The sequence below is a fragment of the Lolium rigidum genome, chromosome 3, assembly GCF_022539505.1.
Source record: "Lolium rigidum isolate FL_2022 chromosome 3, APGP_CSIRO_Lrig_0.1, whole genome shotgun sequence".
Classification (NCBI taxonomy): domain Eukaryota; kingdom Viridiplantae; phylum Streptophyta; class Magnoliopsida; order Poales; family Poaceae; genus Lolium; species Lolium rigidum.
This window is the reverse complement of record NC_061510.1, coordinates 257,359,529-257,381,847: the sequence shown is the minus strand read 5'-3', so window position 1 is coordinate 257,381,847 and position 22,319 is coordinate 257,359,529. Positions and strand designations below refer to the sequence as shown.

At 43.4% G+C, this 22,319-nt stretch overlaps 2 protein-coding genes across 2 annotated transcripts; one reads left to right on the top strand and one right to left on the bottom strand.

Moving 5' to 3' along the window:
- Positions 1-3,456: 3,456 nt before the first annotated feature.
- LOC124696405 lies at positions 3,457-4,173 on the top strand. Its single transcript, XM_047229139.1, has one exon. The coding sequence runs from the start codon at positions 3,457-3,459 to the stop codon at positions 3,886-3,888; it is 432 nt and encodes a 143-aa protein (XP_047085095.1). The 3' UTR covers positions 3,889-4,173.
- Positions 4,163-9,207, bottom strand: LOC124699368 (putative HVA22-like protein g). Its single transcript, XM_047231681.1, has 6 exons — positions 9,176-9,207; positions 8,957-9,055; positions 5,946-5,990; positions 5,783-5,846; positions 5,458-5,664; positions 4,163-4,543 (listed from the first exon to the last, which is right to left on the bottom strand). Exons 1-6 carry the CDS (start codon positions 9,205-9,207, stop codon positions 4,346-4,348), a joined length of 645 nt encoding a protein of 214 aa, XP_047087637.1. The 3' UTR covers positions 4,163-4,345.
- Between the last annotated feature and the right edge of the window lie 13,112 nt (positions 9,208-22,319).

Below are 22,319 nucleotides of genomic sequence, written 5' to 3'. Positions count from 1 at the left end.
GCTTCGTGGTCGGTGATATGGTGATGCTTGTGAGGGGTGTGATCGGTGGTGTCATGGTGGTGTTCAGCTTCGTGGTCAGCGACGTGGTGATTCTTGTGACCGGCGTGACGAGTGATGTCATGGTGGTGTTCAACTTCGTGGTCGGCGAGATGGTGATGCTTGTGACCGGCGTGAACGACAATGTCATGGTGGTGTTCAACTTCATCCTCGGCGACATGGTGATGCTTGTGACCGGCGTGAACGGCGGTACCATGGTGGTGTCTGGCTTCGTGATCACTGACGTGCCGATGCTTGTGAACGGCGGTGCCATGGTGGTGCCTGGCTTCGTGATCACTGACGTGGTGATGCTTGTGACCAGCGTCAACAGCGGTGCCATGGTGGTGTCTGGCTTCGTGATCGTGATGCTTGTGATGGGTGAGGTAAGGTCACCATGTTGCCATAAAGGTGAGACTAGGAAAAACATGTGACTATCAAACAACACTTTGGTACCAACTGATGCAACCCAGGCTATCAAATAAAGTGCCTCTTTTAACCTGGAGATCTGTCGAACGAGATGTGAATTTCATCTCACTGCGCTAGTGAAACGAAAAAAAAAATCCACCTAGATTACCAAACGGGCCTAAAAGGCACATAGAAAAGTGTGCGAGTCTTTGAGAAATAAAAAAAATCCACCTAGATTACCAAACGGGCCTAAAAGGCACATAGAAAAGTGTGCGAGTCTTTGAGAAATAAAGGGGGCTCGATAGTTTGACCAGACCCTTCATGTTTTTGTCCAATGGATGTGTAGAAGGGAGAAGGTCCGGCTCCTTCAAAAACTAGATGTTCAAGAGATAAGTAAGAGGTTGACCAATATAGGTTACACTAAATGCATAACTAGCACACGAGAACTTACAATATACTAGTGAGTTGCAGATATATTCGTCTAGGTCTACCAAAACGAAAAACTTACAACACGAAAGTTGTGAGAAATGGTGAGGTGAAGCTACTCAATGTAAATTTCAAATGGTAACAATCATGTACGATCATTTTGACAAAAGTCACACAAAAAAGCTTCAAACATGAACTTTAAGTTTAACATTTACAATTCATGAAACTCAAAATAAATTATCGGAATGAAATCATATCATCAACGCACATATTTCTATCTAGAGATTATTTTAAATCAAAGCATTATTGGGGGTAGCATTGTCTATACGTGTCCGGACGCTCCCAGAAAATAAGGGCATCTCTAGTGACCCGTAAAAAAGTTGCCGCACACGTCCGTTTGCGTCGGGTCGTGGACACATAAATGATCGCCAGTCCACGATTGTCCGTTTGCATCAGGGGTGGAAGCCCCATCCGCCTGACGCATTTTTAGTTTCCAAAAAATCATTTCTTTTGTTTGCAAGATCGATACATTTACATAGATTTTGATACATAATTTGAAACATTGAAAAATGAGAAACCCTAATTGGAGGGGAGCCACACTGCGCAGGTCCGCACCGAAGCATTCACGGTGTAAACTTAGGCTGCGTTTGCGACCCCTCGGACAGCCCGATCAATTTGTGTCGGGCCGCTTGGCTGGGGTGCACACCCTTTTTTCCGACCGCACGGATGTAAACAACTGTTTTGCGTCCGTTTGTGTCGGGCGCTGGAGCTGCCCTAACAGCCATCTAGCAGATCTTTTCCCACAATTATGTGTGTTTGACTGGGTATTTTGTCCCCAAAAATCCAAGTTAGCTATATCTCTTTTCCGAAAGAGAAGGGCCCTAGTGTCGCCCCCCGCGTTAGAGGCTCGGGGGGAAAACCCTAGCGCCGCCACCTTTTCCTCCCTTCATCCGGTCTCCGTCCTCCCTGTCGCATCCGTCGCACGTGCAAAGCCCGTGATGCTCTGGGCGGCAGCAGGTCCGTCTCGCATCGTGCGCGCAGAGGATGCATTGGATCTGAGCACCAGCCGATAGCGGGGCTGGTTGGGGGTCGGCATGGTGGGGTCCAGGGCCGGATTCAGGGCGACGGCCTCGAGCGGTGGCTCTGCGGCGCGCTGCGCCTAGCTGCCTTGGCGCGGGGACGCGACAGCCGGGTGATGGCTTGGCGATGCGGCTGGCGGCGGGAGTGACCCCGGCGGCTACGGATCCAGCGTCTACGGCGGCGCGGTCATGCTTGGTGGTGGTAGGTGGGTTATCTGCGCCCCTCCCTCTCGGTCGCTCACGTTGGTGCCTACTTCGGTGTTGGGGGAGGCGGCAGACGACTCGTCGACGGGTGTGTGGCCGTGGCGGCCTCATCTTCCGCTCATGAGGTTGACCAGCGGGCAGCGGCGTGCGGTCCTGCCAATATGCCTAATAAATGTAGCTGGCCTAGGTTCCTCGTGTGTGTAGATGGAGACCTTCCTGAGGCCGATCTTTCTTGATCTAGCCCGAATAGTGAGTTCTAGAAGGCTCCGCCGGTGAATGTAACAATGCACCATATGCCTGCAGTTTGCTGGATTGGGTGGTATTTGGTCGTGCGCACCTATTATTTTATTTCGACCGTTTGCTTCTCGAGGGAGAGACGCGAAGCTCCGTTCTTTGTTGCTATCAGGTGAAAGGTACATGGTAAAATCATATGCGGAGAATATCATTAATGCCGGATTAGAGGACTAGCAATGGAGGTTCGAGTCTCTCCGTTGCGGTGAGGGACTTGCTTGGCATTCTGAGTTTTGTAGCAGCAGTATGCAAGTGGGAGCGGGAGCACTGGTGAAGTTCAGAGTCTTATCTTTCAGGGTGAGTATCCAAGGTCCGGACTTAATTGGTTGTGTCCGGCAATGGTCTTGTTGAAGACATTGTTTTGAGAGCAGGAACTATTTTCAGGGTGAAAACCTAATATTTTTTATTGGACGACGATGACGTTTGTGCACTGATTTTCCTTTTTGGAGGCGTCACTTTTAAAGAGCCTGAAGTTCAGGCGGTGGATGTATTATTGCTGCTAGGGCTAAAATACAGTAGCAAGTCTTTTATTTTCTTAGTTTTTTTTTTGTTGTGTGTATATATACTGCTATTAGAGTATGCGTTGGTGCAGAGGTTGCGATTTTAATATATACATTTTATGGAAAAGATGTATGTTTGACCACATCTTTGAAACGCAGATAGCCGTGGGCGGGACGACGTGGCCCCAACAATTCGCCGGCAGCAGGACCCACCCAACACCGCCGCTCACCATGCCGCCGTCTCGCCGTCCACGCCCCAAATTCCGCACCCTTCTCCTGCTCTTGTCTATTCGGCATTCCTCACCATTTCGCGCACACACCCACGTTAGAAACTGACGCTGCCATGTGGACCCACCCAGCACCTTCCAAGCCAATTATTTCCCCTTCCTGTTATCGAATTATTCGTCTCCGCCAGGCGCCAGGAGATATCTTCTTTTTTGTTTAAAAGAGACTACACGAGAAATCTTCTCTCCTTCTCCAACCACCAGCTGTGCGTGATACGAACCGATCGTGCTATGGTGGCAGCCGTGCTGGAGCCTCCGTCGCGGCGGCGGCACCGGCTGGCGAACTCTGCCACCGGCGACTTCGAGCTCCGGCACTGGCGCCCGGCCAAGAAGAGCGGCTCCACCGGGATGAAGGGGCGGTGGGTGCCGCCTGAGATCGAGATCCCCGGCGGCGAGGCGGGGAGCTACACGAGCCTCCGCGACATCATGTCCTCGCCGGAGTACGCCGCCGCCAACAAGGCCCACTCCCCCGCGGACGGTGGCGGCGGGGACGTGCACATGATACGCCACCCGCTCGTGAAGCACGCGGCGTACGCGTACCTGCAGCTGACGCCGTCCGCGCGGGAGGACATCGGCAGACGCAGCCGCCGGAAGCGTGGTCCTCTCTGCCGCCTCATCCTCAGCTGCGTCGACTTTGTCGGGGCCTTCTTCGCTCCGGCGTGACGCTCACGGTTCGCCGCTGCCTTTTTTTGACCTTTTCCTGCTTGTTTTTTTCAGTCCTCTGTTTCTTTGCTCTTTAATTCCCGGTGTAAGAAGGAATTCGTCGTCTTCTTTGTTGGGTTGCAATTCTTGTAAATAGTTGTTAGGATTAGGAGCAAAAGATCGATGATCATCGCAATTCGCAAGTCGAGGTTACCTTTGATTTGAGTCTATTATATTGTCAGCCTTTTTTGGTCGTCATGAACTAGAAACTGATGCAAGTTATATAATGGGACCTAGGATACAGTAAAGAAAAATGAAATTTCTATCATCCTCATACAGTCACATAGGTTTATACTCCACATTGGATATGATTTGCTATGTACTCTGCTTTTCTTGTGCCTTCCTTCCTTTGATGTTTGATCCAATCTATGTACACGATCATCCCCTAAAACTGAAAGCAAGTAGTGCTCCCGGATCGTCAATACTTGCCACTGTACTGTCGCCGGGGCGGCTTGGCGCTGGCCAACGAAGAGCGGATAACTTGGGCCACGGCTGCCGCGTCGAGGTCCACGGGGCCACAACCGAAGATGGACTCCTGTGGCGGAGGCGACGGCGGCCGGCGTTTGGTGGCGAAGGGGCTCCACCCTGTACTGCCGGACGACTTCTTGTTCCTCTGCTGCACATGCAAAAGTTGAAGAGATCAGAGGGTTGATCGTTGCCAAATAAAGATATTGTCCCTAGTGCGTTGCATCTACCACGTCAAGATTCGTGCACATGCCCGTTTGGTTGGCGGGGCGCGAGCCTATCCTCAAAAGCTTGACGCTCCGTCGGAACGTGCGCGCGACGATGACTTCCGCTGTTGCCCGTCACTGTCTGTTTGGGCCAGCTTTGAACCAAAGTAGTGAGAGCTTACAACGATCAGGGAGGTGGATGTGCTTGGGCCAGATAGGTCCTTAGCTGAAGATGGACGATGTGTGCAAGACTAGCCTGCAGCTGGCGAAACTACGCACCGAGTGCGGGTGTCATTTTCGCTATATTTTCATACACTTTTATGTAGAATAGAGGTCGTACATCTAGTTTTCACAATAATCGGACACTAGATTAATCTAGTCTCTGCATGAACAGATGCACAGTGACAAGGTTCGTGTCCTCTTCAGGATTCAGGTCATCAATTTTTCTCGAGGCAGAGGAGGCATTCTAGCCTTGGCAGTTTGCACTGCCATCATGGACAACTGCCCCTGCCTATTTGCAAAAGTGGGTACAGCTCGAGAGTAGGAGCTCTGACTGTGAGGGTCGGGTAGTTGCCTAAAATTTTGTTTGACAGTAGTTGGAATTTCATCAGATCTGGTGTGGTGGAGGCGTTCTTGGTATTATGGTTTCTGGCTGCGGTAGTTGAAGAGGAGCAGAGCAACTGATGAGGAATGAAAAATAGTTCCACGATTGCAATACTGCCAGCGAGCCAAATTACATCCCTAGGAACGCGCATCGCACTACTCTAAACTATCCCATCTACCATGGAAGACATGAATGCTTCATAGTTAGCATTCGTATGAAATTTTGGCAGAGAAACACACACATGCACGTAGTTACCTCTGAAATTGATGCTTGGGGTTCGTCAGAGACGACATATCGCAGAACATCCATGAAGAAGGTCGTCCCTTTGTCAGCGAAGTTCTTCATGTAGAACGAGAGCAGATGCCCGGATCTAGCTCTCAGATGCAGCAACCTTTGCTCGATGTTTGGCTCGTACTGCATCACCATAGGCCGGAGGAAGGTGTCATACACAATGTCGCTGCCCTGAAGAAACAATTGGTGGGCCCGTATAAGAAGCTAGATAATCCAATTGCTTTTGCTTGTTTCTGTTTTTTACTTTTCTTGGGCAAACGTTGAGGAACAGATGTAATTAGTTTCTCACCTTTGTCTTGGGGTACCACAAGTAAACAAAGAAAGCAAGCTTGATTTCTCCATACATTGGCATCCTGGTATGGACAAATTATAGCATGCACGCATAAATGAAAAGGGAACTTCGAAACAGAACGGGAAAAGACCTCGTAAAAAATGGAGTTGATTTAACTAACCATGAGATGAAGCTCTCGACGGCTATCACCATGGCCACTATGATCCTGAAATGTATGCACCAACTCAACTGTTAGGAAGGCAACAAGAATTTGACCTCTGGCACAAGAAGTGCCTAGTGCTGACAGGCTTAAGAACATAAGTGCTGGACAGTTTGCAGTGTATAACAATGCACTTAAATAAAATGCCAAAAAGCTGAGAAAATATGTATTAGAACATACATATTTTGAGCAACTGTAACACTGGCTACTACAAGGAACCTTTGTTGCATATTTTGCTGAATATACTGTGACAGTCAATATAAGTTAGGTATTGTGCTTTACATGTTCTTGCTATCATGGAATTAGTCTCCTGGTTAATTCTTTAAACAAGTAAACAGGCAACAAATAGAAGTTCTACTGAACTTCCGTGTCTTCTTTGATCATTTATGAGTTCAAGGTTTAGCCATGCTCAAGTCCCGACAATAGAATAAGAGCGAATTTAACAAAAACACAACTATCAGACAAAAGGTTTCACCAAACAACAACCGAAGGAATATTTTTCAGAAAACCAGAACTTTTGCAGTAAGTTGTTTCAAAGAAATGAAATCTCATAACTCCATTTGACAGCATTTCTGACATTTTGTTCCCACTAGTTATGTCCATGTGGCAAAGGTGCCCGGTTTCTCTCCTTTTTTAGGTGAGGACCAAACCATATTTAAACCAAACTATTTCGAACTTTTCACTTTTAAAGTTAATTCCGAAAATTAGTTAAAAATTCAAAACATATTAAAAAATTGGCAAATCAGCAGTTTGTTCCTTTACTGAATTTGAATTTATCTAACGTAATTCTTCAAGGTTGGTTGAAAACTTTCAAATTTTGGTAAAAAGATACACAAAGTCTAAACCTGTATGCAGAAAGAGGTAAAAAATATTCAAAGAAATGAAATCTCATAATTTACTCCATTTGACAGCATTTCTGACAGTTTGTTCCCACTTGTGGCAAAGGTGCCTGGTTTCTCTCCTTTTTTGGGTGAGGACCAAACCGTACTTAAACAAAACTATTTTGAAGTTTTCACTTTTAAAGTTTTCATCAAAAATTAGTTAAAAAAATTCAAAACATATTAAAAATTTGGCAAAATCACCAGTTTGTTCCATTTTCAAGTTTTGTTGAATACTTTCAATTTTTGGTCAAAAGATACACAAACTTAAAACCTGGTATGCAGAATGACATAAAAAAATATATTCATTACATGTAACTTGAATTACTAGATTTTTTTGATCTTTTTAAAACATGGGGTTTTGAGAAGAATTTGGCCAAAGGTTACAAAAATACAAAAAATACAAACCTGATTGACAAAGTGGGCCCAAAAGTTTCTAGCTTACTCGCTACATGTACTTTGAATTGCTGCAAAACTTTCATACTTTTTGTAAAAATGATTTTTGATGTGTTTTTGGCCAAAAATTATAAAATATGAATTCCAAACAGTTTGTTTGATGTCCGGTCTTGTCCGTAGGAAAAACGTGAGGGAAACTAGCCAACTTTGTCACAAGGACCAAAAGAGGAATCAGGGTGTCGGAAATGCTATCAAATGCACTAAATCACATCATTTCGATTATTTGATATAACTTACCCCAAAAGTTGTAGTTGTACAACAACAAAAAATCTTCGATTGTGGTTTCATGAACCTATCCCCGATTGTTATGGTTCTATGAATTTTTCTCGCAGAATAAAATATGATGCTAGAAGCATCCCCTTTGAGCAATTCGGACAAAACATAATTTCAATGTGAAATACAAGCAACATGCAGAAAGAACTTGTAATGGTTCGACAACAAATTATAAATCTGTAACTATTACAAACTACCCCCTCTCTGTTCCAAATTATAATTTTTTTAAATAGTCCAGTGTGAACTACATCGAACGAACACTCACTGAAATGTGTCTAGCTACATACGATTCAGAAAAAGCTAGAACATCTTATAATCAGAACAGATTGATACAATATCTACATGATTTGTGGTACTTCTATCTTGTCACTGAACTGTCGGTACTTCATCTCCACCCTAACTATGCCCGTTCATCATTTCATTACAAGTTAATTTTGACCCTATTTGAAAAATATTGCAACCATCATTCGATGTTGTGGTAGGCTTCCAAAACGTCTTATAATTTGAAGCAGAGCTATTGCTGTTTTATGCATTGCGGTGGATTAAGATAATTTCGTCACCAGTCTGTCTAACCAAAACTGTCGCAGCTACTTTTACTCGATACGTTGTAAAATAAGTTTGGTGCGCAGTTTTTACGGCTGCATAGTAAGCTTAAGTAAATCACGTCTGAATATTCAGGCATGCAGCATCTGATCTAAACCAGGGCAGTGATATAGTATTGTCAAATTGTCGACGCCACCTCCTTGTTAGGTACAGGGGCTCAAATTCAAAAGAGCACTGGACTAGACAAAAACAGAATTATAAGGCCAAAATGCCAAGTAGCACACACAAGAGGTGAGCCTAGTGTGATCAATAATGTACCTCTAAAAAAGCTGCTAATAATTTGCCGGGCAATAGGTTGTCTGAATCAGCTTCGTAAAGCATCATTAGACTCCTAACACTCACCTAAAATTGCACCTTATTATCTAAACAAAATCAAAGCGCTACAGAAAAAAGAAGAAAAGTTGGCATTATATCGCAGCACATGAACCTTTTGCCAAGATACACATTAATAAAAGGAAGTTATGAATGAAAAGGCCAAAGGGACCAGCACTAAAGTTACCATGATGCATGGTATCACGTAAAGAAGAAGGGAGGGGAATAAAAAGCAATGCAATCCATCCAAGTTTTGCATCACACGCTACATCCTGATCTTTTTTTTTTTTGAATACAGAAAAACAGTTCGATGGATTCATTTCAGCAAGTCAATGGTAGAAACATAAGCAGGTGAAGCAGGTAAAACAATTTCTCGTGGCGTTGCTGGTGCTAGTTAGCAGCATGGTGGTTGACCGAATATACGGAGTAGTGGCGTCGTACAGCACGTACCAGTATTGGCACCAGAAGCGGAGCATGTGGGCGTCGTTGGGGCGCGCCTCCACCGTCTTGAAGCACTCGAACGCCGGCATGGCGTACCCGAACAGCAGCCTGCGCGCGTCATCAATGGCGTCTCCGGTGAGCCACGATCGAGCCGCACTGCCTAACTATACGATACAGGACGTACAGGGGGAGAGAGTGATGAGACGGAGCAGGGGACGATCGACTTACAGCAGGATCCTGGAGAGGAGCTCCCCCAGCATCTCGCCGGACCGGACTGGAGACTGGACACGCGCGCGGGTTCCGCCGGCGGCGCGCGCCGATCTCGCCGCCGCGACAGTTGATCGGAATCGCCGCTGTGTCTCGGAATGGCTGGGAGATTTGCTTGGAAGAGTGGGCGGTTGTTGCTTGGGGGAGACGGGACGCGAGAGCGAACTTGGTGGAAGCGGAGGCGAGGAGGAGGAGACGCGACTGCGACTGCGACTCTGCGACGAGTTGTGCCGCTTTGAGTTTGATGAGTTAGTCCACTGCAGGTGGGCCCGTGACGTGCCTTGTAGTGTTACCGGTATATCCACCCAGACGAGACAGACGCGTGTTTGCTCTGCACCGACGCTAGCTTCCGTGCACTTGTGTGTCACTGATATGGTGGGTCCGAGGAGAGGACGGTCGCGGTATCTTGTCTTGGTCAGCGACTCTGAAGCAGTCTGTCAGTTTTCTTACAGTTGTTCAACGGTTTCATTCTGTGCAAGAAAACCGGTTTTCATTCAACATCCCCGCATAAACTCCTGCATAGCGGGAACTCCGTGTTCCTCATGCACCTGCACCGCTAGCCTGGGCCTGCCGAGAGCAACTACTGCATTCACAGGTTGTACATGCTTCGTTCAATTTGTTTATTGTTGGACGAACAAGGAATTCAAGAGTACCACACGTGCTGGAGACACTGATTTGCCAGTGTCCTCTTTTTTTAAATGATGGAAAATGTATTTTTGAGTTTCAGAAGATTCCGAAACAGTTTCAGGAATACGCATGCATGGTCCGGTCCATACATCCATGCAAAGTTTTGGCAGGAAACACGTTTTGTTTTGGGATATAGAGAGATGAGGACATCCTTGGTCTTTTAACATTTTCTTGCATTGATCAAGACCAATAAAATTAGAATTGGACCAATCAGACGAGCACATGCAAAGTTACTGAAAAAACATGTTAATTCACTCCTATTATCTATGTTCCAATAAATAAGGCTTATATCATTTTTTAAAACTCAAGTAATGTGAAGCTCGAGCAAATTTTTTGGAAAAAAATAACATGCAAAATATGAAATCAGTATCATCAGATACACTATGAAATATATTTTCATGTGATATCTATAGAATATCGTATTTGTTGACATATTATTCTAAAATTTTGCTCAAAATTTAGGCTTGAATTTTCAAAAAAAAATCTTATTCATAGGGCATAGGGAGTAGTTGATTCTAATATTTTTGCTCATCAATTTTGTTGTGGGTATACTGCATGGGTGTACCATCGATAGTGTCTAGATCCGGCAAACCCGGGTGGCCCATAGATAGTGATGGTGGTGTATGGTCCATCGGGCGGCCCAGTTGTTGTAGATCGAGATGGATGAAATCCATCCCAGGAACGAGGAGCCGGATCCACCGACCAACTCTGGAAGTCGGATCCGGTCTAGCCCATCAGGGGTAGCCGGATCCAGTACGGCGTATAAGGCAAGGCGGATCCTTGACGTGCACGGCAATGTAATATTTCGTAGTTAGGTGACTTGTATTCCGTCTAGGACTCTCCGTGTAAACCCTAGATCCTGGCGCCTTTATAAGTCGGATCCCGGGAGCCGTAGAGGCACAACCACAACTCATTGTAACAACGCGAAAGCGTCCAGATGATTACAGACAAGCAGCAGTAGGCCCTATCATCGTGCAGGTGCTCCGAAGCTGGGTAAATCGCGTACCACCGTCCCGAGGACTCTCCGCCCGTTGGCCCCTACTTCTTATCCCCCTCGTGAGGATCCCTCCTCCGAGGTACCGTCGAATAGGCAACGGAATTTTTTTTTTGTACTGCCCAAGTCTTTGCATACATGAATGATGTGATATGAAGAATACGCAAGCGTTGCACGTGGAGGAGACGAGTTGTAGAAAGAAAAATCACATACTGATTTTTACTGTCAGCAAGTGTTGATACATTAAATATGTACCCATTAACATTGGTTCTATTGATACGATATTATATGATACTTGCATGCTATATTATGCACCAAGCTGTTTTACATTGATTTCAGGGATTTTCCACTAAGTCCCCATTTATTTGTTATTTAACTTTCTAAGGAAGAGAAACCTCTTTTCGGTGTTTTGAGGAGCTATAAGACTCGATAAAGTGCAAGATCAAAGAGCATGCTTTGCAAACTTTGAGATGGGTACAACAAGCCAAAGTAGAGCATCATGAGGCCGATAGGGTGCATATTGGGGCCCATGGCACTGCCCTCTACCTAGGTCGTGCCTCCGGGCCTCTTTTGGCCTTCCAGACTTCGCTTTGCCTCAATCTTTTCGCGTGGTGGCATGTCTTCATCTAAAACCATCTATATATACCCCTTGATATTTTTTTATCATGAGGTGCGGAAGCGGAGATAAAAAAAGAGATAACAACCCGCCGCCGGAGAAAGATTGGAGAGGGAACCACCACTACTACGAAAAATCCTATTACTAGCGCACCAAAAGATCCTACCAGTGGCGCACCATGTGATGGAAACAACTCTGTGTGTACCAACTCATTGGAAATCCAAGTGTAGAGTGTTGTAGCTAGCGTATTTTCCCCACAAGGGTGACTCGAGGGTATATATCAAACTCTCCGAGAATTGGCTTAGAAGCTTAATTCTTCTTCTCCTCTTCTAGCAACCTGCAAAGTAAAGTTTTTGCCTTGTGTCCCCAACTCCACCACGTGGTTGTCAAGAAATACAATGATAACTTAAAGTAAAGTAAAGTAAACAAACTAAGCAAGCTAAATTAAAACAGTAAAAGGATAATGGTTTTTGGGTTTTGTGTGTGTAAGTGGACAAAATATTTTTGGTATTTTTGCATTAATAAATAACAGTAAATATAAAGTGTGGTAATGGTGTTGGAAAGTTGTTTCTAATGATTTAAAATGGATCGGGGTTCATGGGTTCACTTGTCTAGTCACTTTTCAAGTTGTAGTGGACACAAACAATTCATCAAAGACATAATATTGGTGGAACTTCAACATGTGTTTGATAAGCATTCATATGGGCATTACGTTCTAACATAGAGATGATGCAACACATCTCTCTTGTACTCCTCAGGAAAGGGAAAACTCCAAACAATCTTGAATTAAGAATCAATAGAGTATAGTCTTAAGTAATTTGACATAATGTTTGAATCTCAAATATGCTAATTTGAACAAACAAGATTATCAAGCTATCAAATGATAATTATAGCACATGGATTCACTTTATCCCTAGTGAGGTAGCAAAGGAAAGGTAAATATCATAGTAGATCTTGAATTTGTTGTCACTACCACCATTCTACTCCACCTAATACACACTTCTCTCCGCAGATGCTCTTGCATAGAAGTTGGATCATAACAAGTACTTAAGAATGGGGTACATGTTGGAGATATGCCCAAGAGGCAATAATAAATAGTTATTATATATCTTTGTGTTTATGATAATGTTTACATACCATGCTATAATTGTATTAACCGAAACATTGATACATGTGTGTTATGTGAACAACAAGGAGTCCCTAGTAAACCTCTTGTATAACTAGCTTGTTGATTAATAGATGATCATGGTTTCGTGATCATGAACATTGGATGTTATTAATAACAAGGTTATGTCATTATATGAATGATGTAATGGACACACCCAATTTAGCGTAGCATAAGATCACGTCATTAAGTTATTTGCTATAAGCTTTCGATACATAGTTACCTAGTCCTTATGACCATGAGATCATGTAAATCACTTATACCGGAAGGTACTTTGATTACATCAAACGCCACTGCGTAAATGGGTGGTTATAAAGGTGGGATTAAGTATGCGGAAAGTATGAGTTGAGGCATATGGATCAACAGTGGGATTTTTCCATCCCGATGACGGATAGATATACTCGGGCCCTCTCGGTGGAATGTCGTCTAATGTCTTGCAAGCATATGAATAAGTTCATAAGAGACCACATACCATGGTACGAGTAAAGAGTACTTGTCAGGAGACGAGGTTGAACAAGGTATAGAATGATACCGATGATCAGACCTCGGACAAGTAAAATATCGCGTGACAAAGGGAATTGGTATCGTATGTGAATGGTTCATTCGATCACTAAGTCATCGTTGAATATGTGGGAGCCATTATGGATCTCCGGATCCCGCTATTGGTTATTGGTCGGAGAGAAGTCTCAACCATGTCTACATAGTTCGCGAACCGTAGGGTGACACACTTAAGGTTTGATGTCGTTTAAGTAGATATGGAAATATGGAATGGAGTTCGAAGTTTTGTTCGGAGTCTCGGATAGGATCCAGGACATCACGAGGAGTTCCGGAATGGTCCAGAGAATAAGATTCATATATAGGAAGTCATTTTCTAGGTTTGAAAATGATCTGGTATTTTCTCTGGAAGGTTCTAGAAGGTTCTAGAAGAGTCCGGAAGAAATAGGGATGGAAGGTACCCACCTTGGCCGGCCAGCCTAAGGGAGGAGGAGTCCCAAGTGGACTCCCCACCATGGTGGCCGGCCACCCCACCAAGGAAAGGGGGGAGTCCCACTCCCCCTAGGTTTGGTCACATGGAAGGTTTTTTGTTGGGGTCTTATTCGGACACTTTGACCTAAACCTTGGGGCTTGCACCTATATAAAGAGGGGAGGAGAGGGGCTGGCTGGCCACCACAACACCACCATGGCCGCACCCCTCAAGTCTGCCCTAGCCGGCGCCCCCTCTCCCAAACCCTAGCGGTTCCCTCCTACTTCTCTCTCCCACATAGCTTAGGCGAAGCTCTGTCGGAGATCTCCACCACCACCGCCACCACGCCGTCGTGCTGCCGGGATTCCAAGGAGGATCTACTACTTCCGCTGCTCGCTGGAACGGGGAGAAGGACGTCGTCATCAACACCGAACGTGTGACCGAGTACGGAGGTGCTGCACGATTGTGGCACCGTCAAGATCTTCTACGCGCTTTTGAAAGCGGCAAGTGATCGTCTACCGCAGCAACGAGAGTCTCCTCTTGTAGGCTTTGGAAATCTTCAAGGGTTAGTCTCGTTCATCTCCTCGTTGCTCCCATCTTCTAGATTGCATCTTGTCTTGGATTGCATTCTCGCGGTAGGAAATTTTTTGTTTTCTATGCTAAGAATCCCTACAGTGGTATCAGAGCCGTGTCTATGCTTAGATGGTTGCACGAGTAGAACACAATGGTTTTGTGGGTGTTGATGCTCTTGTTGTATTTAGTATGAGTACTTTGCATCTTTGTGGCATAGTGGGATGAAGCGGCTCGGGCTAACTTTACATGACCGCGTTCATGAGACTTGCTCCTCGTTCGACATGCAACTTGTATTGCATAAGAGGCTTTGCGGGTGTCTGTCTCTCCTATTATAGTGAAGATTCAATTTACTCTTCTATTGACAACACTAGTATCACCGTTGTGGTTCATGTTCGTAGGTAGATTAGATCTCACTCGAAAACCCTAAACCACGTAAAATATGCAAACCAAATTAGAGACGTCTAACTTGTTTTTGCGGGGTTTGGTGATGTGATATGGCCATAATGTGATGATGAATATGTATGATATGATCATTATTGTATTGTGGCAACCGGCAGGAGCCTTATGGTTGTCTTTAAATTTCATGTTGAGTAGTATTTCAAAGTAGTTGTAATAGTTGCTACATGAGGTGAACAACCATGAAGACGACGCCATGGACCTTGACGTTACGCCGACGATGATGGAGATCATGCCCATTGATGATGGAGATCATGTCCGTGCTTTGGAGATGAAGATCGAAGGCGCAAAGACTAAAGGGCCATATCATATCACATATGAATTGCATGTGATGTTAATCCTTTATGCATCTTATTTTGCTTAGATCGCGACGGTAGCATTATAAGATGATCCCTCACATTAATATAAAGATAATAAAGTGTTCTCCCCTCGTATGCACCGTTGCACAGTTCGTCGTTTCGAAACATCTCGTGATGATCGGATGTGATAGACTCAACGTTCACATACAACGGGTGTAAGCCATGTTGCACACGCGGAATACTTGGGTTTGCTTGACGAGCCTAGCATGTACAGACATGGCCTCGGCACAACGGAAACCGAAAGGTTGAACACGAGTCATATGGATGATATGATCAACATGTTGATGTTCACCATTGAAGCTACATCATCTCACGTGATGATCGGTTTTGGTGTAGTGGATGTGGATCGTGTACCACTTAACAACTATGAGGGATGTTGTATTAAGTGGGAGTTCATTAGTAATTAGATTAAAACATGAACTAATTATCATGAACATAGTCTGACTAGTATTTTGAATTAATTTTGTAGTATTGGCATCCGTTTTCTACCATGTGCTAGTCTTGTTATTGAGATAGAAATACTGTTAAAATCTGACAAGAAACTTTACGGATTGGTACCGTATTGTTAAAGAATCAAGAAATGATGAAGTCCTATTGCAAACTTTTAGTAAACCTCACATTGTTGATTCGGAGAGCTATGGTTTCAATTAGTACCTAAAGTTATCTTGTCTCCGTGAAACTTGAAGTTCAAATCTGTTTGAAAAGTAAGGAGCTGAAAATTTAGTTTTCGAAATAATCAAGGTATGAGATATATAAGATATCTAAGACCTTATTGCAAGATGATAGAATATAATTTGGTGAGACTACATAAACTCATAAGTTTTATGGGAATGTACGAAGGTTGAAGACGCAAGACGTCCCAATCCTCCAACTATTGGGGCACTAACAATATTCGCATATCCATGAAGTAATCGTCCTTAGTATGCACTGTTGCTAAGACTCGTCGTTTCGAAGCATCACGTGATGATCGGGTGTTATAGATTCTACGTGTGCATACAACGGGTGCAAGCCAGATTTGCACATGCCAATACTGAGGTTATACTTTACGAGCCTAGCATGTACAGACATGGTCTCGAAAAGTCTTCATGATATGATAATATTATGAGTGAAATTGTTCATCATATTAAAAGGTTACTAATAGTGAAATCCGGAACACTTGTCATATGATGATCAACTTCAAAGTAAGAACCTCAAGGTTATTGGTATTTGACCAACAAACCTAGAAGTTATTGATGTTGAAGTATTTTTTCTGAATAATGAGGAAAGCTAAAAGAGAAACTACAAAAAGATTATTGGCAGAAAGAAAGAAAAGACTAGAAAGTCTAGCTCAGGTCACTACTAGGAAAAGGGCTACAGCTGCATGGGAATAGTGCCGGCGCACCATCATGACACGCGCCGGTGGCAAAGTACCGCTGGCGAGCCAAATTCGGCCGCGCCGGCGAAGAACCTATACTGCCGGCGCACAAAAAAAATTAGTGCGCCGGGGATAAAATTCGAAGAGATCTGGCCGACAGCAAAAATTCTGGGCACCTTACCCCCGGCGCACCTCTATGGTGGTGCGCCGGCGGTAGACAATTTACCACCAGCGCACCACCATAGAGGTGCGCCGGGGGTAAGTTGCCTAGATTTTTCTCTCGCACCCCCCCCCCGGGAATCGCCTTTTCAGTTTTCAAAAAAATAATAGAAAATGATAGAAAATTCAAAAAATAAAATCCTTTGAAATTCCCATGTAATATGTGATCTAGTTTTAGTGAAATTTTGAAATTTTGAATTTCGATGTATTATGCAAAATGGCGTCATGTTTCGGTAAAACGGGATTTCTGGTTGCATACGACCTCGGATGAAAAACTTTTTTATATCAAAATCGATCTACTCGAAATTTCCTATTCGAATTCAACGGCCTTTGGCCGTTTGGACAAAAAATAGATTCGTCAATTGGAAAACAGAAACAGGACTTTTTTCAGGTTTTAGATTTTGATGAACAAAATTAAAAAGTACCCCCGGCGCACCACCATACTAGGTGCGCCGGCAGTAACCTCTACTATATAGGCGCAGACTAGCCTCCTCCTCCTCCTCCTCCTCTTCCACTTCTCCTCCTCCTCCTCCTCCTCTTCTCCTCCCTGACGGGCTCCTCCGACGATGACGACAACGATCTCCTCCGGCGACCTCAACCTCAGGCCTCCTCCGGCTACCTCAACCTCGGGACTCCTCTTCCTCAACCTCGGGCCTCCTCCTCCGGTGACATCCTCCTACTCCGGTGACATCCTCCCTCCGGTGACATACCCCTCCTCCTCCTCCTCCTCCTACTCCGGTGACATACTCCTCCTCCTCCTCCTACTCCGGTGACATCCTCCTCCTCCACCACCTCCGGTCAACTCACCTCCTCCTCCACCTCCGGTCACCTCCTCCTCCACCTCCGGCCTCCTACACCTCCTCCTACTCCTACCTCGACGCAACAACGACATGCCCACTTTCATGGTTTTCGAGGACGAACCCAAGCTAGATGTAGATCTAGATCTAGATCTAGATCGGCCTTTTTTAAAAAAATTGAAAAATCATACCGCCGGCGCACCTGGCCTGGTTCGCCGGGGATAATTCATGTTACTGCTGGCGCACCTGCTGGTGCGCCGGCGGTAACTCATTACCACCGGCCCATTCCCACCGGCGGGCTCTGGTGCGCCGGCAATAGCCGTTTTTGGTGCGCCGGCAATAAGGCTTTTCCTAGTAGTGGGTGTATATAAATGATATACATGTTATGAATGTATTCCTTGTTTGGTCACACAATGAAATTCTTGGGTATTAGTACCATATTGGTTGGTATGAAGTGTCATACAAAACAACGCAATACAAGAATACAATGGCCTAAGTGATCGATAAGGAATATGGTAATAATGCACGTCCGGAACATAATAAAGTGTTGTTATGTTTATCGTTGGCATTCTACCTAGCCCTTAGAATTTATAATAAAGAACTTAATAATTGTTATTTTGCTCTGGTCAAATCAAAACAATGAGTTGTTCAAATTATGACATTACTCCATGTACGATGGATAAGTTATTATAAATCTTAATGGTGAAACACACACACATAATATTGACGCTAAAAGGCAAATGATTTGAATTCCACTTATTTGTGGAACCGCCATTTAGGTCATGTTAGAAAGGAACGCATGAAGGAACTCCATGCAAATGGATTTTTGGAGTCATTTGATTTTTGAATCGTTTGGCGCTTGCAAATCTTTTCTAAAGAGAATGACTAAAATACCGTTCATAGGCCAAGAGTTGAACGGGCAACTAACTTAGTGGAAACATACATGACGATGTATGTGGTTCACTGGGCATAGTTGTATGCGGGAGATTCTTCTACTTCATGAAAACTTCCAACAATGAATTGAGTATATATATGTGGATATATTCGATAAGGAAGAAGTTTGAAACATTTGAATAGATTCAAATAAATTTCAGCATGAAGTGGAAATCATCGTAATAGAAAAATCAAATATCTATGATTGGATCATGGTGGAAATATTTGAATTACGAGTTTTTAGCGAACATCTAAGAGAGTTATGAAATTGTTCTACAACTCACATTTCTTGGAGTATCATAATGATGATATTTTTAGTATCCGAGAGATGTATCCAAACCTTGTTGGATTAATGATGAGATAAAATATTATGACGCCATTATATTTTTGTGGATTATGCTTTAGTGACTACCGCTTTTACACTGAATAGAGCATCATCATGATCCGTTGAAATGACACCATACGAGTTATGGCATGGGTATGAACCCTGATAGTCTTTTCTAAATTTTGGTATGCATAGCATAAGTAAATAAGTTTACAACCAAAATCGGATAAATGTCTTTGTTGGTTATCCCAGAGATTTGATTGGGAATTCTTCCCACAAGACAAAGACAAAAGTGTTTGTCAATGTTTCTTATTTCCGAGAAATTGTTTCTAGCGAAGTATTTGAGTGGGAGGACAATAGAACTTGATAAGGTTTATGAACCTGAGCATAATGATCAGAGTAGCGCAGCATCGGAATTGGTTCCGGAAGCGGCCACGTCGATCATAGCTCCCATGACTACAAAATGTTTTAGCCATGGAGATCAAAGTACCTATTGAACTTTGTAGGTATGATTTACTTTGTGATCAAATAAATGATTTGTGGACAAAGGATTGTTTTTTGAACAATGATAAATCAACTACATACAAAGAAGTTATGATGGGCCCTGACTCCGTTAAAATGGCTATACGCCATGAAATCCAAGATAGATAAATACTTTTTGAAAGTAAATGGATCTATAGAATTGATGGACTTGGATGAAATATCCTTGAAGAAGCTCGACTTGTCGAAAAGTTGTTTACGACAAAGTTCAAAGAGTTGACTACGATAAGAGTAGATCTTCCGTAGCAATGCTTATAGTCTATGAGGATTATTCTAGTAATCGCTACATATTTCTTTTATGAGATATGCTAGTAGGATGGCAAAATACATTACTTAACAGAAGTGTGTAGTAAAGGTGTATACAAGATACAACCAAGAGTTTTGCTGGTCCGTGGAATACTAGATAGGTATACAAACTTCAATTGGATGAAGTGAGTATCACGGAGTTGGAATCTTCACCAGATGAAATAGTCAAAGAGTTTTTGATTTCATCAGAGACGATGAAGAGGCTTGCATTTGCAAGAATTTAAGTGGGAGCGCTGAGACATATTTATAATACTTTATGTAGATGACATATAGTTGGTTATAAATAATGTAATTATATACTTGATTAAAAGGTTTCATTGAGAAATTAACTTCAATGAAAGGATATGGACTGAAACATATCTAGTGTCAAGATCTATGAAGATAGATTGAAACACAAAATAAGTTTAAGTCAAAGTACATAGAATGGATATTGAAATAGTTCAATATAGAAATATTAAGAAAATATTCTTATCATGTGAAGTTTTAACAAGACTTGAGTGTATCTGACACTCAATGAGTAAAAACACATGAGTGATTATAGATCAAAAATAATATGTACACAATCAGATGTCATGTGCTCTTAAAAATTTTATGAGCATGTACCAGAATGATTCATGTGATGATCATTGAAAAACAGTAAGAATATTCTTGAGTACTTAAGAAGAAACCAAGGATATATATATATAGTTTTATATGGAGAAATGACAAACAAATCACTGTAAAGTGTTGCACCGATATTTGTTTTGTCGCATATGAAAATAAAATTTCAATCTCAAATTAGACTAAGTGTTGTTTAAAAGGTAGCACAATGAGATAGAAATTGTCTATGCTAGATATACAAGAGTTCTAAATATTGTGACGGATTTTACAAAAGAAGGCAGAATATGTCATTGTTTTGACAATGACCAAGGATGTTAAAATCAAGAGGTTCTTTGAGAACTTGGTGTAGTTCCGACAGAGTCAGAACTTTGAAGCTATATTGTGTGTGACAATATTAGTGACATATTTCAGACCGCGGAATTAAGGTTCCACCAGAAGACCAAACATATTTAATGCCGACTCATTTGGAAATGAGTGATGCGTTGAGACGCAAATGAATTACAAAATACATACGTTTCTGAGCGTGCCAGATCCGTTGACTAAAACCTCTCCCATGAGAAATACATGATAAAGCACCGGAAGGCCAAGGTGTTATATCTTTACAAATGTAAACTAGATTATTGACTCTAGTGCAAGTGGGAGACTGTTGGAGATATGCCCAAGAGGCAATAATAAATAGTTATTATATATCTTTGTATTTATGATAATGTTTACATACCATGCTATAATTGTATTAACCGAAACATTGATACATGTGTGTTATGTGAACAACAAGGAGTTCCTAGTAAACCTCTTGTATAACTAGCTTGTTGATTAATAGATGATCATGTTTTCGTGATCATGAACATTGGATGTTATTAATAACAAGGTTATGTCATTATATGAATGATGTAATGGACACACCCAATTTAGCGTAGCATAAGATCACGTCATTAAGTTATTTGCTATAAGCTTTCGATACATAGTTACCTAGTCCTTATGACCATGAGATCATGTAAATCACTTATACCGGAAAGGTACTTTGATTACATAAAACGCCACATCGTAAATGGGTGGTTATAAAGGTGGGATTAAGTATCCGGAAAGTATGAGTTGAGGCATATGGATCAACAGTGGGATTTGTCCATCCCGATGACGGATAGATATACTCTGGGCCCTCTCGGTGGAATGTCGTCTAATGTCTTGCAAGCATATGAATAAGTTCATAAGAGACCACATACCACGGTACGAGTAAAGAGTACTTGTCAGGAGACGAGGTTGAACAAGGTATAGAATGATACCGGTGATCAAACCTCGAACAAGTAAAATATCGCGTGCCAAAGGGAATTGGTATCGTATGTGAATTGTTCATTCGATCACTAAGTCATCGTTGAATATGTGGGAGCCATTATGGATCTCCAGATCCCGCTATTGGTTATTGGTCGGAGTGAAGTCTCAACCATGTCTACATAGTTCGCGAACCGTAGGGTGACACACTTAAGGTTTGATGTCGTTTAAGTAGATATGGAAATATGGAATGGAGTTCGAAGTTTTGTTCGGAGTCTCGGATAGGATCCAGGACATCACGAGGAGTTCCGGAATGGTCCGGAGAATAAGATTCATATATAGGAAGTCATTTTCTAGGTTTGAAAATGATCCGGTATTTTCTCTGGAAGGTTCTAGAAGGTTCTAGAAGAGTCCGGAAGAAATAAGGATGGAAGGTGGAGTCCCGGAGGACTCCACCCACCTTGGTCGGCCAGCCTAAGGGAGGAGGAGTCCCAAGTGGACTCCCCACCATGGTGGCCGGCCACCCCACCAAGGAAAGGGGGAGTCCCACTCCCCTAGGTTTGGTCACATGGAAGGTTTTTTGTTGGGGTCTTATTCGGACACTTTGACCTAAACCTTGGGGCTTCCACCTATATAAAGAGGGGAGGAGAGGGGCTGGCTGGCCACCACAACACCACCATGGCCGCACCCCTCAACGCTGCCCTAGCCGGCGCCCCCTCTCCCAAACCCTAGCGGTTCCCTCCTACTTCTCTCTCCCACATAGCTTAGGCGAAGCTCTGTCGGAGATCTCCACCACCACCGCCACCAAGACGTCGTGCTGCCGGGATTCCAAGGAGGATCTACTACTTCCGCTGCTCGCTGGAACGGGGAGAAGGACATCATCATCAACACCGAACGTGTGACCGAGTACGGAGGTGCTGCCCGATTGTGGCACCGTCAAGATCTTCTACG

Coding starts and splice junctions, on each gene's coding strand:
- LOC124696405 (XM_047229139.1), top strand. CDS start 3,457: ATGGTGGCAGCCGTGCTGGAGCCTCCGTCGCGGCGGCGGCACCGGCTG.
- LOC124699368 (XM_047231681.1), bottom strand. CDS start 9,207: ATGCTGGGGGAGCTCCTCTCCAGGATCCTGCT. Junction 5,847..5,945: donor GTCGAGAGCTTCATCTCATG/GTTAGTTAAATC, acceptor TGTCCATACCAG/GATGCCAATGTATGGAGAAA. Junction 4,544..5,457: donor CCCAAGCATCAATTTCAGAG/GTAACTACGTGC, acceptor TTGCATGTGCAG/CAGAGGAACAAGAAGTCGTC.